The sequence below is a fragment of the Peromyscus maniculatus genome, chromosome 1 (assembly GCF_049852395.1).
Source record: "Peromyscus maniculatus bairdii isolate BWxNUB_F1_BW_parent chromosome 1, HU_Pman_BW_mat_3.1, whole genome shotgun sequence".
NCBI classification, from domain to species: domain Eukaryota; kingdom Metazoa; phylum Chordata; class Mammalia; order Rodentia; family Cricetidae; genus Peromyscus; species Peromyscus maniculatus.
The window spans coordinates 191,951,079-191,966,378 of record NC_134852.1 but is presented as its reverse complement, the minus strand read 5'-3'; the positions used below and the strand labels follow the sequence as shown (position 1 = coordinate 191,966,378).

Here is a 15,300-nt window from a genome sequence, read left to right as displayed (position 1 = left end):
TTTTGGGCCACCTAACAAAGGAAGCTGAAAATTAGACTCAGATTCTTTGGAAGATCAATGCACACTCTTAATCACTGATCCATCTCTCCTTCCCTTGCCAAAAACAAAAAACAAAAAACAAAAAACAAAAACTTTAAATAGACACATATGAGGAAATACACATGTCTATAATATATATCAAGATGAATTTGGGTTTATAGATTGAGATATGAATGAAAAATAGTGTCCAACATAAGGAAGAGGTTTTATTTCATACATGTAGAAATTCTCTGTGGTAGTAGAGAGATTGGGGGTAGAAATTCCTGCCCAAATGATCAAAGATTATAATCAGGTTTCCACATTCTTTTTTAGTATAGAGCATATTTATGAAAACTGGCCGATGACTTATACCATTTATTACCTACAAGTCTGAAATATGATACAATGTAAATCATTGTCATTTACAGTTGTTAGATGATGGCAGAAGTAAAGAGAGTTTGGTATCTTGATTTATAGCAAAAAAGTAGCACATGCATATTTCACTCCTGTAATCCGGCCTAGGATATGAAATGAATATTCAGAAGTAGGTGGGGCTCCAAGAGGCTTTGAAAGCTGAAGCATAAACCACCGCCCTTAGGGGTTTCTCTGTGATCACAGCCATTCTTTTTTAAAAAGATTTATTTATTTATTATGTATATAGTGTTCTGTCTGCACGTATCCCTGCTAGCCAGAAAAGGGCACCAGAACTCATTACAGATGGTTGTGAGTCACCATGTGGTTCCTGGGAATTGAACTCAGGACCTTTGGAAGAGCAAGTAGAGCTCTTAACCTTTGAGCCATCTCTCCAGTCCCACCATTCTTCTTTTTGTTTGTTTGTTTTTGTTTTTGTTTTTTGAGACAGGGTTTCTCTGTGCAGTTTTGCGCCATTCCTGGAACTTGCTTTGGAGACCAGGCTGGCCTCGAACTCATAGAGATCCGCCTGGCTCTGCCTCCCGAGTGCTGGGACTAAAGGCATGCGCCACCACCGCCCAGCATTTTTTTTAACTTGCTTTTTGTTTATTCTTTGTGTCCCTCACATCCATGCATCTTGATCCCATTCACCTTCCCATCCCATTACATTCACCCTCAGCCATTACAACATGCCCCCCCCAAATAAAATAAAATTCAAGAGAAAATAAATCATTATGGAAGCTGTAGTGTGACACAGTGAATCAAACAGGACACACCCTTTTATCCATATATCTTTACTTGCAAGTGTTCACCTCAAAGATTCATTGGCCTGGCTTGAGGCCTCTAGTTCCTGTTACACTATCAATACTGGACCCTCACTGGTAGTCTTCTAGGATATCCTGTTGCTGCCTTGTGTTGTGAAGATCTTGCAGCCCTGAGTCTGCAGGACCAGTGCTGTGGATGTCCTGTATGCTGTGAATATATGTTGCTATGATTGATTGATAAATAAAACACCGATTGGCCAGTAGCCAGGCAGGAAGGATAGTGTAGGCGGGATAAGGAGAGAGGAGAATGCTGGGTGGAAGAAGGCTGAGTCAGGAGATGCTGCCTGCCAGCTGCAATGAGTAGCAAGATGTAAGTTATCAGTAAGCCGCGAGCCACATGGCAAGGTATAGATTAATAGAAATGGGCTGAGTTTAAGTATAAGAACTAGACAGTGGTAGACCTGCGTTAATGGCTGAGCAGTTTAATTAATATGAGCTTCTGAGTGATTATTTTATAAGTGGGTTGCGGAACAGCTGGGGCTTAGTGAACCTGGAGAGAAACTTTCCAGTTACAGACCAGCCCCTCCAGCAGATCACAGATGGGGTAGATGTTGAGGTGCATCTACTAATAAACCTGGTTCTAGGCCTGAGTAGTTGCAGTATTTGCCAGACCTCCACCTCTCCCTGGTCCTCAGGACCTTGATGATCTGTCTGGCACAGCCCTGGCTAGTTCACCCGTTATAGCAATGAACTTCTTTCATGCCTTCAGAGTTGGCTCTTCCACACCCATACCATCAGGGCCAAATCTACTGTGTTAACTAAGCAAGGTGTTGGGGCCACTCTCCTAAGAGCTTAGGCTGGTGAAGGGCAGGGACAGCTTTCCCACTGTTATAACCTCAGGACCAGCCCTTTCACCTGCCACAGGCTGCAAGGAAGGAGAGGAAATCTCTCCTCCACCAATACCACCATAAGACAGATGAGGGGAGGGGCCGGATCTCCCATGCTCACATTCTCTGGCCTGATTCACCTGCAGCCCCTGCAATTAATAGCGTCACTAGGGTCAGTTCTGATGTACTGCCCAGGGAAGGTGCAGGGCCCAATTTTTCAGGTGCGCAAGCTGGTAAGGAGGAAGGGCAGCTCCCTCAACCACCACAGACAGGAGTGAGGGGCAATGGAGGAGGGCCTCTTTCCCTCGACTTTACCATCATGTGGCAGAAGACAGGATATGGCCAGCTCTCCCACTCTCACAACCTCAGGGATGGCTCACCCGAGACTCTGCCTACAGGATCCAGTTCTACTATGCTGCCCAGGTTAGGAGCAGGGCCTGCTTTCTTAAGTGATGCATCTGGTAAAGATGAGGGTCAGCGTCCTCATCTGCCTCAGGCAGCAAGAGCTAAGGGTAAAGGGGACCTCTCTTCCCCACCCACACCATCACATGACAGACAAGTAGTGGGGTCAGCTCTCTCACATTCACAGTGTCAGGGCTGACTCATCTACACACCACTGCCGACAGTACTGGCTCTACTGTGCTGCACAGGCAAGGTGCAGGGTGTGCTCTTCTGACTACTGTAGCTGGTGGGGGGATCAAGGGCAGCTCTCCCACACTTATGACTTCAGAGTCAACCCTCCCACCTGCTAAAGGCAGTTTGGGGGGCACATCTACCCAACCCATGCCACTATATGGGCAGATGAGGGGCAGGGTCAAATCTCCAAAGCTCACATTCTTAGGGTTAGCTCACCCACACCCCTGTCAACAAAATCAGGTTCACTGTGCTGCCCAGAAGAGGTGCAGGGCCCACTCTCCCTAGTGTTGCAGCCAGTGAGGGACAGGACCAACTCCCCACAAACCTTTCCTCTTGGCCTTTAGTGGTATCAGGAGCCATGGACATCACACAGACCATGGCTATAACATGGCCATGAACCCAAAAATGTGCCCTGGCAGCAGCTGAGGCCCAAACGTCACCTTGGCCCTGATGGCAATCAAGCCACTCACTTCAGTCCTCTTCTCACTGCTTCACCTCTTCAGATGTGCCTCCGTTCACAGGGTATGAACTATTGTCTTTCTCTTTCTTTCCCATATCACACTACACATTTGCTTACCATAGTAGTGCCTGACTGCCTATGCCTTGTTATGCCAGGCAGCCCAGATCACAGCCATTCTTTATGGAAAGTTCAGGAGATGTCAGTTCAGCCTAGGACAACCCTGAGGACATGTGTGTGGGCCACACAGCATTAAACTACTCACCTTCTCATTTCTAGCTGTCATCTTGTCAACTAGGATTCCAGCTGACACATCAAACCACTGAAACTATTCAATGTTTCCTGGTAGATTTCATTGCCATTAAGATTCTTTCTTTTAAAAGAATATTCTTTCTAAACTAAAATATCCCTGCCTAATAATATGATGAAGATGTATTCAATAATTGAAAAGAGGGTAAGAATTATGCATAGAAGAATGTCCTGTGAACAACTGGCCACAATTCTACATGTGAATGCAATAATACTTTATACAGACACTTCTGTGGACATCAATTAGAAAATCAATGGATAGGGAACTAGCAAGTTTGAGCCAATCTGGCATTTGCCTTTGAGTTTTGCTATTTGTATAGCAAAGGACTTAGAACTGCCTTCCAGATATTCTTTCCTTAATATGTTTTTCAGAACCGTGGTGTTCAGTCATCTTACTTCTTGGTCCATATTGAGTTTGACCTATGAGAATGAAAGACTGTAAGTATGTTCTCAGAAGGAAAAGCTCTTGACTTCACCTGCAACCAGGGGGAGCTCAGAATCCTGATATTCTCATTTATTTTTTCCATGAAGGTAAGAAAATCTTGATCCTTATAATCAAAACGATTCTGGAAAATAATGGAGCAGATGACATTGCATGGAGCACAGCTCAGGATAAAGGTGGGATCACAGGGTGAGCCTGGATAATTAGAAACAATTAGAAAAATACCATTAAAATATACAAAGAAGATATTATGTTTCTCTTAACAGGTAAAGAGTCTGTAGAAGTTTTAAACCATATCTCATCTACAATTCTCCTAACAGCTAAGCATTTGTTATATATAGAATCAATATATCACTTTCACCTTAAAAATGAGGTGGCCTCAACCTCACCACTTAAATTAAAACATATCATATCTGTTACACTAATTTTTATACTTCTTTCTGATACTTGAAAGAAAACAAAAGATTTAATAAACCTAAAGTTACTAGTATTCAGAACAGAATTGTTCCTTATTGGAATGCCTAATTGTCATATAACACTGGTATTTAAATAGAGGAGTGTACACCTGGAAGATCTGCAGCCACAATGAGTAACCAAGGAAGCAAGTATTAATCCAAGGAAGGAGGAAATTTCAACACTGCAGGTGAGTTCTGGTATCAGAAGAAAAAATGGGGAGAATTCCTCCTGGTTACATGACAAAAATGTGTAATCTCAAGAACAGCCACTCATATGTGCATATGTTTGCATCACTAAATAAAAGGAAAGCTTTTATTTTATAATTAAATTCCAAGAGAGGGAAACAACATGAGGGTGGTAATAGAGACTTCCCTTTTCTCACTTGATCATTTAAAACAATACATTTTGCTCCATAGGAAGTAAACGCAGTATTTGTAAAGTAGACATAAAGTATAACAAGCTCAGTGCTAGACAGATAGCTCTGCATTCAGAGTACTTGCTGCTATTTTAGAGGAACAAAGTTCAGTTCTGAGCACCCTCGTCGTGGCTCATAACTTTATGTAACCTCAGTTCCAGAAGAATCTGATACAACTTTCTGACTTCTGTGGTACCAGGCACACAAGTAGTACACACATGGATGTACAGGACAACATTTATACACACAAAATAAAAATAAATGATCTTTTTTAGTATAACAAAGAAGAAGGGGGTGGATGCAATAGGAAAAATGGGAATCAGGTGGTTAAGTGAGCATGTTCTAAACACATTACACTGCTATGAAATTTCTTTATGAAGCCCACACTATATGCAGTATTAGGGGCAATAATGTTCATTATTTTGAAAGAAGTAAACGATGATTATGTTCAATCAAACTCTAACCAGCATATTTGGGCAAAAGTATGGTTTGTAGGTTTGTAAACATTTCCCAAAATCATCATTATCAAAATCCTATGCTGATATAATGCTTAAAATTTGTGTATCACATATGTGTAAGATAGTACAGGTCAAAAAATCATAAGGAAATTTCTGTTTTAGATTTATTTCTATTTGTGTACATGGGTTCACAGGTGTGATAGTGTGTGTGCATGTGTTAGTGTGTGTATCTCTCTCTCTCTCTCTCTCTCTCTCTCTCTCTCTCTCTTTCTCTCTCTCTCCATGTGTGTGTGTGTGTGTGTGTGTGTGTGTGTGTGTGTGTGTGTGTGTGTGTGTTGGATACCCGGGGAGGCTAGAAGAGCCTGTCGGATCTCATGGAGCTGCCTGACATGGGCACTGGGACCCCGTTGCTGCTTCTCTGAATGAGCATTCTCTCTCAAGTGAAAAGCCATCTTTTCAGCTCACAGGGCAGTTTCTTGTGATGTCCTTTCTATAATGAATTTCCTTTGATCAAATTATCAATACATCTTGCATTCAAGCTGATCCCAAATTTAAATCTGCGGATCCCACATAAGGATCACGTGAATTAACAGTGTTCTGAATAAAAATTATGCATTTGAATAACAGGAACTTTCTTAATATTGCTGTGACTATGCTAAGGTTTAAAGACATGATTATATAGCATGCTATCAGGAAATATTTTATTTAAGCCTAAAACAGTGAAAGGTGAAGGATTGGGACTTTATTTGTGTGTATACATGTCATTAACAGATTAAATTTGATTTTCAGTCTTTATTTTCACTTTATTTGGAAGAAAAAAGTTAACAGACTTAGAAATGAAATGGCTAATCAGAGTTTTTTCAGGACAGGAACTTCTTGAGTAAGTAGCATTTTAGGGGCAGCAAAAGAAAAGTGATTCATTTTCTACACACACACACAAGAAAAAGTGAACTTGAACAGAAATGATGGGCAGGATTAAAGACAGAGTCAAAAAGTTAACAAAAATGGCTCTTGTTTAATTAAAGACATAATTTAACTAAGAAATAATTTCTCCTTATGCATTTTGCAGATTTGTGCTGTCATATGTGTTTTAATAGAGCATAAGCCAAAATGATAAATTCCATGTAAGAAAAAGTAATGAAGTTGTTTACATTTATTTATTTAAGTCTGTTGAACCATCCCTGAAACTCTAGAATGAATCCATTTAAATCACAGTGGATAACTTTTTGATGCACTATGAATTTGGTTACAAATATTTTATTGAAAAATATTTTTCTTCATGTTCACCAGAGATGTTAGCCTATAATTTATTCCTTCCTTCCTTCCTTCCTTCCTTCCTTCCTTCCTTCCTTCCTTCCTTCCTTCCTTCCTTCCTTCCTCCCTCCCTCCCTCCCTCCCTCCCTCCCTCCCTCCTCCCTTCCTGTCTCTCTCTCTCTCTCTCTCTCTCTCTCTCTCTCTCTCTCTCTCTCTCTCTCTCCTTTGCCTAGTTTTGGTATTATTGTAATACCAATGTTGTAGAAAGATTTTTAGAAATGTTTCATCATTGTCTATTTTACCAAATAATTTGAGGAGTATTGGTGTTGGTTCTTTTTTGAAGAGCTGGTAGAATTTTGCACTGAATCCATCTAGGCCTAGACTATTGTAGTTGAGAGATTTTTAATTACTTCTTTGATCCATCTATCTCATCAGATATTATGAGTCTATTTGAATTGTTTATTTCATCTTGATTTGGATTTGGCAGGCCATATATATCTAGACATGTATCTGTTTCTTTTAGATTTTTCAATTTGGTGGGTATGGCTTTCTAGTCCATCCTTAAGATAGTGAATTTCAGGCTGTCCAATGATGGCACACAACTTTAATCCCAGCACTCGAGAGACAGAGACAGATGGATCTCTGTGAGTCTGAGGCCAACCTGGTCTGCAAAGTGAGTTCCATGATAGCCAGGACTACACATAGAAACTAGAAACCATATATATATATATATATATATATATATATATATATATATATATATATATATATATATATATATATATATGGTTGTAATGCCTCCTACTTCATCTGCAGTTTTAGAAATTTGGTCCATCTTTCTCTTTTGGTAAATTTTGCTAAACATCTTTTTTCTTTTTTCCTTTTATTTATTTTTATTTTGTATGCATTTGTGATATGTCTGCATGTATGTCTTCATGAGTTATAGAATCCCTGTATCTGAAGTTACAGACAGTTTTGAACTGCCATGTGGTTGCTGGGAACTGAACCTGGATCCTCTGGAAGAACAGCCAGTTCTCTTAAATACTGAGCCATCTCTCCAGCAGCTGAATATTTTTTTTCAACCTGGTAAATCATTTCAAGGAAATAACTCTTCATTGATTCTCTGCATTTTTGTTTGTTTGTTTTTACATTGTTAATTTATTTCAATGTTGATTTTTATTATTTCTTCCTGTTTACTTTTTTGTTATTGGATTTTTGAGAAAAGCTTAGCCATAATTGTCCAGGAATTTACTTTGTAGACCATGCTGACCACAAACTCATAGATATCTACCTGTCTCTGACGCCTGAATGATAGGATTAAAAGCATGCATCACCACACCCAGCCTTTATCCTACCTGCTTTCGATGGTATCATTTGTTCATTTTTGAAGATTGTAAGGTGCGTCATTAAGTTATTAATTTTAGATCTCTAAAATTTTTGATATACACTAGCTCTCATGGTGCTGGAATGTGCTGTGTGGGCTACCAGAAGAGAAAAGTAATGATCAATATCACTCAGCTATAAACTCTGTAAGATACAACAACAATTTGCCTGGCAAGACATATCAGCTGGTGCCACAGTAAGCATGAACATCACTGAAGTTGCAAACAACATTCTGTTTTGGTTTAAGACCTGTTTCATGAGATAAATCCCATACTTGGCACCATTATCAGGTCAAGGCCCTGTGCCTAGACATATCATCAACCTTAGGGGAGAATCTTTTATCACTCTGCTAAATGGACAAAGTATTTATCAACTCCGAATAAATTATCATGGTATCTATTGATTAATGCATCTCTCAACCCATATCAGAGAAACTCATACTTGCAGTAGATGATGATTAACACAGAGACCCACAGCCACTTAAGGCACAGAGCAAAAAGAGACATTGGTATGCTCAGCCATAAATAGGAGAGCTGTATCTCAATGCTTCTTCCTAAGGCTTAGGGATCATTTTGGAAGAGGGGGCATAAAAAGACAGAGGTGATGGGTGACAAAAAGGAGACAGTGTCTCATGAACACAGCAAGGCAGCTGCACATGTCAGTTTAAAACAACCGTGACAACATCCACAAGACCCAGGTAAGTTTAAGCCAGACCAAATCATGGTATGGAGAGGGGAAGTGGGTATAAAATTCCACCAATAGTCAAGAAGCTACTGGCACTACTTATCTCCCCAGAGGAGGTGAGTTTTCTTTAAGAGTGTAGCCCCTAGTAAGTCAAACATAATCCAGAAGAAAGCCACACTTACAAGATATTTCTCAACCACCATCCAAGATGCTTCTGTTTACAGTGGATGATGATGAACACAGAGGCTACAAAGGGCGAAGGTGCAAAGAATAAGAGATTGCAAAGTGTTCATCCTTAAAAATTATGTACTGCACCCTTTCCTAGAAAGACTCAGGGATCATTGAAGAAGAGGGAGCAGAAAGAGGGTAAGAGCCAGAGGTGGTGGATGACTACAAGAAAATGATGTTCTGGGCACAGCAGGGTAGATGCACATATGAACTCACAGAAAATATGACAGTATGCACAAGACCTGTGCAAGCCAAAGTCAGAAAGAATCCTAACATAGAGACGGAATTTAAGCATGATGTTCTGCCTCTAATGGAGATGTTGTTAGCTTCTTGAAGAGGAAGGGTCAATTTTCTCTAAGAGGGTAGCCCCTGATGAATCAACCATGATTTATTGGAAGGTTACACAAACAAGAATATTTGATGAGCACAAATTGGCATTTGGGGAAACATATTAAAAATGGTTAGGAAGAAAAGGTGAATAGATGTGGGAAGAATTTGAGGAGGGAGGATGAATATAATAAAAAAATGAGATAACTTCATAGGGTTAGTGAGGTGATGGGCCATAGGAAAGAATCTACTACCAATTTTGCTTCACCAGCATAATTCTTTACTACATTCTAAATCTTATCCTTGTAGATGTAGGTAAGTGTAGCTACCACCCCTTCCTAAAAAGATTTCTTTTTACGGCAAATGGAGACCATTCCAGAAAGCCACTATTGGATATAATGCAGACACCAGCAGATTTGGGGAATTTCAGCATCAACATATACAAAAACATCACAACGCCTGCATCTATGACTCAGTAATCAACACAGAAAAGGAAGCAGTAAGATTCTAAGAATTAGAATATCAAGAAGTCACCAATAAAACAGTCTCCTCTAGAAATGGCTACTGGAAAAATGGCAAAATCAGTAGATGTGCTAATGTGGAAAGGGAAAATTTTCAGAGTCCTACCACTAGTTGTATGTAACACTAGTTGTATGTAATTTTCACAGAGTCCTACCATTAGCTGTATGGAGGCAACTCCATGCATCTAATGACTCCTGGGGTAAGGATAATTATTCTCTCCAAAGCTTAAGCTCTGTTATTTGCAGTCCAAGTGCAAAGTGGTCAGCACTGAAATTATATATATGTTATATAACAGCAAAAAGTACTCAAGAGGTTGTATATGTATGTGTTCATTTACATACATTTACACAATAATAAAGAAAAATATGCTATCAATTTGAGAGTGGGAAAAGCAAGAGAAGGAGACAAGGAAGGGCATCTGGGAAGGGATAGAAGGAAAAAAGGGGAGGGGAATTATGCAATAGTATTTCAATTAAAACATTTTTTTCTTTTATAGTTTGATTTAATTTTACATATCAGCCATGGAATTCCCTGTCTCCCTCCTCCTTCCTCCCTGCCCTCCCCCCAGCCCACCCCCTATTCCCAACTCCTCCAGGGCAAGGACTCCCCTTGGGATTCAGTTCAACCTGGTAGATTCAGTCCAGGCAGGTCCAGCCCCCTCCTCCCAGGCTGAGCAAAGTGTCCCTGTATAGGCCCCAGACTCTAAACAGCCAGCTCATGCACTAAGGACAGGTCCCGGTCCCACTGCCTCGGTACCTCCCAGACAGTTCAAGCTAATCAACTGTTTCATTTATCCAGAGGGCCTGATCCAGTTGGGAGCTCCTCAGCTATTTGTTCCTAGTTAATGTGTTTCCACTAGTTTGGCTACTTGTCCCTGTGCTTTTTCCAATCTTGGTCTCAACAATTCTCGCTTATACAATCCCTCCTCTTTCTCACCTCAGCTTCATATGGAAAAACAAAAAACCCAGGATAGCCAAAAGAATATTGCACAATAAAATAACTTCTGGAGGCATTACAATTCCTGACTTCAAGCTCTACTATAGAGCTATAGTAATAAAAATAGCTTGGTACTGGCATAAAAAACGGACATGTGGACCAATGGAATCAAACTGAAGACCCTGGCATTAATCCGCACACCTATGAACATATAATTTTTGACAAGCCAAAACTGTATCATCAAAAACAGAAGGCTTCTTCAACAAATGGCATAACTGGATATCAACATGCAGAAGATTGCAAATAGATCCATATCTGAAGACATTTAAGGAATTGCTCAACATCCCTAATCATCAGGGAAATGCAAATCAAAACAACTCTGAGATATCACCTTACACCTGTCAGAATGGCTAAGATAAACAACAATGAAGACACCTTATGCTGGAGAGGATGTGAAGCAAGGGGCGCTTTCCTCCACTATTGCTGGGAATGCAAGTTTGTACAGCCACTTTGGAAATCAATATGTGGCTTTCTTAGAAAATTGGGAATCAATCTTCCCCAAGACCCAGCTATACCACTCTTGGGCATAAAACATGTTTTTAAACAAAAAAAAATTCTGAAACCACTAATAATTTTTTTTAAAAAAAATCATATATATCAAGCACAGTTCAGTTTTGTTGGATATTAAATAAAGAGACAACACAAAGTAGGGTAGATAGTAAAGTAGGGGTTTATCTCAGAGGCATTTGTGGATGATCACAATTAAGATACATTTTATATGAATCTGAATGCAGTAAATATTTTTTAAACAAATAGCAATACAATTTGATAATATGCTTAGCAGACACAATAAATGATGAGTATTCTATTACACTTGGCTAAGAAATAAAAGCCATAAAACACATGATTGTTACCCAGGACTGTTATCATTGACCTATAAGAATCCTGTATTATTCAGTTAATTTGCTTAAATCTCTGTAGTCAAAGAAAATGAAAACAAATATTGTGACTGGGCTCTGTCCCCATTATCAGTAGCATTTATTCTGTGGTGGAATGATCCACAAAGAGAAATTACACTTGTGCTAATGGAAATGCATTGTCAAGCAGCTCAACAGAAAATTAACATGAAATTCATTGTTTTTGACTTAAAAACAAAGAAAAATTTTAGATAGGATGTGATCAACATGACATACACACATACCAAGACTAAGATATAAGTGCATAAACCTACACTTACCATTGGTTTTCCTCAGTTCCTCCACAAGGCACTGTGCTTCCTCTTGAACACGGTCCTCAATGGTCCTTTTACCCATGCCCAAATTCCGCAAAGTCATGAGTGAGAAGCGTCTTATTTCTTTCCATCTGCTTCCATTGCTTAAAACAATGCCTAAAAATGATAAAAACACTAGACATAGATTCTAGGAACAGATGAGAGATCTGATGGGTGGAAACCAGAGAGAGTTCCAACCTGTATGGAAGAGGTCCAGGCCTTCTTTTCAGTCTTCACTTTCACTGTAAACACTGTGCAGCACTCACATGAACATGTACACCTACTTACCGAGGCCTTTTGTTATTCTTTCAGCTACTGGGAAGCTTCCTCTTCCAGCAAACTCCTCCCCATGGTCAATCAGAGCTTCCTTCACTGCTTCATACCCATGCAACACCACAGTGGGCTCCATGCCCATGTACAGGGTGAACACAGGGCCGTAGACATTTGAAAGCTGGAAATTGGAAAGAAAAATGTAAAAATTAGCAAAGAAAAGTCACTTTAATCTCCATGGAGTCAACCTCATTCACACTAATATTATCATTCACTGTATTTTAATAATTTTTATTCAAGCAAAATCAGATTCAAATGGTTCTGAAGCCTATTTATATCACATCATGGTGACCATCAGTGATTGATCACCTACAGTGAACCATGTAATGGCTCAGAGCTCAGGTAGTTGTTATACAAAGATTACAAAAAATTTTCACATCAGAACATTCAGCAGAACACTAGCCACCAGAACTCCATGTAAGCCACCCATCTGCCTAACGACTGCCCCCTCTCTCAGTGCCTGTCTACCCTACCCACAGTCATCCTTCCCATCCTGCCCATTATGTCCCAGTTCTCCAACTCGAGAAGAAACACCCTTATGAACAGAAACCAGTCCTCTCTGACCTACAGAAGTCCAGCCTACAGTTATGGAGACTCTCTACTCAAACATAGGACACTACAACAAGAAGAGTAGAGAAGAAACAGAAACCAAGAAACAAAACACCCATACTACTAAACCCATAATTCCATATTTACAGATTTTATGCTATACATCAAACTTCTGATGCCATATTTACAGGTTTAGGAAAACAACAGAGGACCTCGTACGGGACCACAAAAAACCAAGAATATTCATGGCTGTGTTCCAGCTCGAACCTCCCACTTCCCTATGTTCTCATGACCCACTACTCACCCTCCACCGCTTCCCCTCCCCCATCCCAGTCTGCTCATGTAAATATCATCCACTTCTGCTTCACTGGACCAGAGACAGAGCTAGAGGGCAGGGATGGAGATACCATGACAGATGAGGACATCATGGGAATAGGAAGAGGCAGGGTGCCAAGGAGGCTCTCAGGAATCCACAAGGATGACCCCACCTTGGAGTGCTGGTAGAGGTCTAGAGGATGCCTGGACTGGTCTCCTCTGGTGACCAGTCTAGTGAATACCTAACTGTCATCACAGAGCCTTTGTCCAGTGACTGATGGAGGCAGAGGCAGAGATCCACAGCCAGGCACAAGGCTGAGCTCAGAGAATCCAATCGATGGGAGAGAGAGGAGGTATTCTGCAGGCGGAGGATGTTAAGATCATGATGGGAAGATGTGCATAGATGACAGGCCACACTAGTAGAAGCCCATGAACTATAGTCTAGTAGCTGTGGAGCCCCCATGGGGCTGTACTAGGTCCTCTGGATATGGAAGACAGTTGTTTGGCTCGAATTGTTTGGGGGCACCCAGGCAGGAGGATCAGGATTCATCGCTGGTGCATGGGCAGGCTTTTGGGAGCCCAGTGACTATGGTGTGACTTCTTGTGCAGCCTTGATGCAGTGGGGAGGGGCTTGGACCTGCCTAGGATCAGTGTGCCAGGCTCTGCTGACTTCCCATGGGAGACCTTGATTTGGGGGATGTGGGTATGTGGGGTGGCCTAGGAGGGAGGGCTGGAGGGTGGGAGGAGGGAGGAGGGAGGAGGTGGGATCTGTGGGTGCTATGTAGAGTGAGTAGAAAATTTCTTAATAAAGAAAAATGAAAAAAAAAATCATGGCACTCCTAAGGAGTAAAAACACTGTTGGAGGTATAACAATACCTGACATAAAATTATATTATAGAGCTATAGTGATATAAATCGTCTGGTACTCTCAAAAAATATACAAGTAGACCAATGGAACAGATGAAATGATGTAGTAATACAGCAGCAAAGCTAGGCCTACTTAGTTTTGAAATGTAAATTTGTAAGGCACCACAAATGATTCTGTTGAGCAGGCCAGATTTGGCAATTGCCACTACAAACACAGAGAGCGGGCACCACCGAAGCTGCACAACAGGCATGCAATATTTCCTGGAAAAACAGGTCCTTCTCTGGCAGCATTCTTAGCTCTAGCCTTAGATTTTGCAAAAATTAAAACTGGATATAAATATCACCACACATGCTGAAAGCTTGGCTTCTTTCTTGCATTTCTTGTGTTATTCCATGTCCATTGATATTTATTTAAATTAGGCAGCATGTAGTTCGTTAGAGTCCAGCATCAAATAGATAACCTCCGTAAAAATGTTTGTCTAAAGTTATACCTGACTTATTGAATAAAATGTTACTTACTATTGACCTTCAACCAAAAAGTAACAGAAAAAGCTATTTTTGCTTTTTTTAAGGCAGGAAATATACACAAATTTTGCGGAAATTTTTTCTTATTTTATAAAACACGATAAAATAAATATCTTTTCACCTGAATTCTTGCTCATTACTAAATTCTTCACAAGCAACAACAGTAAAAGTCATAAGGTACACAAGAATTTTGACTTTATGATTATTTATAGCAATTATTTCCTCTTATATTAGACTTTCATTTAAAGTAGCTTTCAATTTATCTTCTTTATCAAGATATTGGAGGAGCACAAAGAATACTTACATTGGTCAAGGATTGGCTGATGTCCTTCACATCTATCTGGAGGAAATTGCCAATAACTGGGAGAGGAGTGGGGCCAGGAGGGAGCTTTCCTCTCTCAGAGCTCTGTCTCCAGAGTGAGAGGAGAAGCAGACAGGAGAGACTGAGCACCAAGACAATGAATGGATCCATGGAGACCCTTCTCACTGACACAGCTATGATCAGCCAGCATGGAGCTTTTATAACACTACCTGCTGAATCAACATGTTCTTCTTTGGTATACCATTGACTGATTAATCAGATAACTTTTTTAAATTGGATAACCTTTGATCTCTCTCTCCCTCTCTAGTACACTTTGTCCTTTTAATAGAGAAATTTAGATGTCCTTTACCCTTGTCCTTCTTTACGGGATAGCTGTTTGAATTTCTGGTTTAATGGTAATGATTGGTATCCAACTATTGCTAAAAAAAAACAAACAAACAAATATATCTATAATGTGCAACTATTCTTAAGAAGCAATAGATTACTTTTGAGATGGAAGAATACTCCTCAACCTTTACATTCTCAGGTTAGTGAT

General features: G+C 40.2%; 1 protein-coding gene across 1 annotated transcript in view; it reads right to left on the bottom strand.

Moving 5' to 3' along the window:
• The window catches only part of LOC143271137 (cytochrome P450 2C26), a 36,061-nt gene extending 21,044 nt beyond the window's left edge, over nucleotides 1–15,017 (bottom strand). The window contains exons 1-4 of the mRNA XM_076563025.1: nucleotides 14,748–15,017; nucleotides 12,146–12,308; nucleotides 11,825–11,974; nucleotides 3,959–4,119 (exon numbers count right to left, since the gene is read on the bottom strand). Of these exons, the coding sequence (XP_076419140.1) occupies nucleotides 3,959–4,119; nucleotides 11,825–11,974; nucleotides 12,146–12,308; nucleotides 14,748–14,915 (642 nt within the window). The 5' untranslated portion in view covers nucleotides 14,916–15,017. The remainder of the gene's footprint in view (nucleotides 1–3,958; nucleotides 4,120–11,824; nucleotides 11,975–12,145; nucleotides 12,309–14,747) is intronic.
• Between the last annotated feature and the right edge of the window lie 283 nt (nucleotides 15,018–15,300).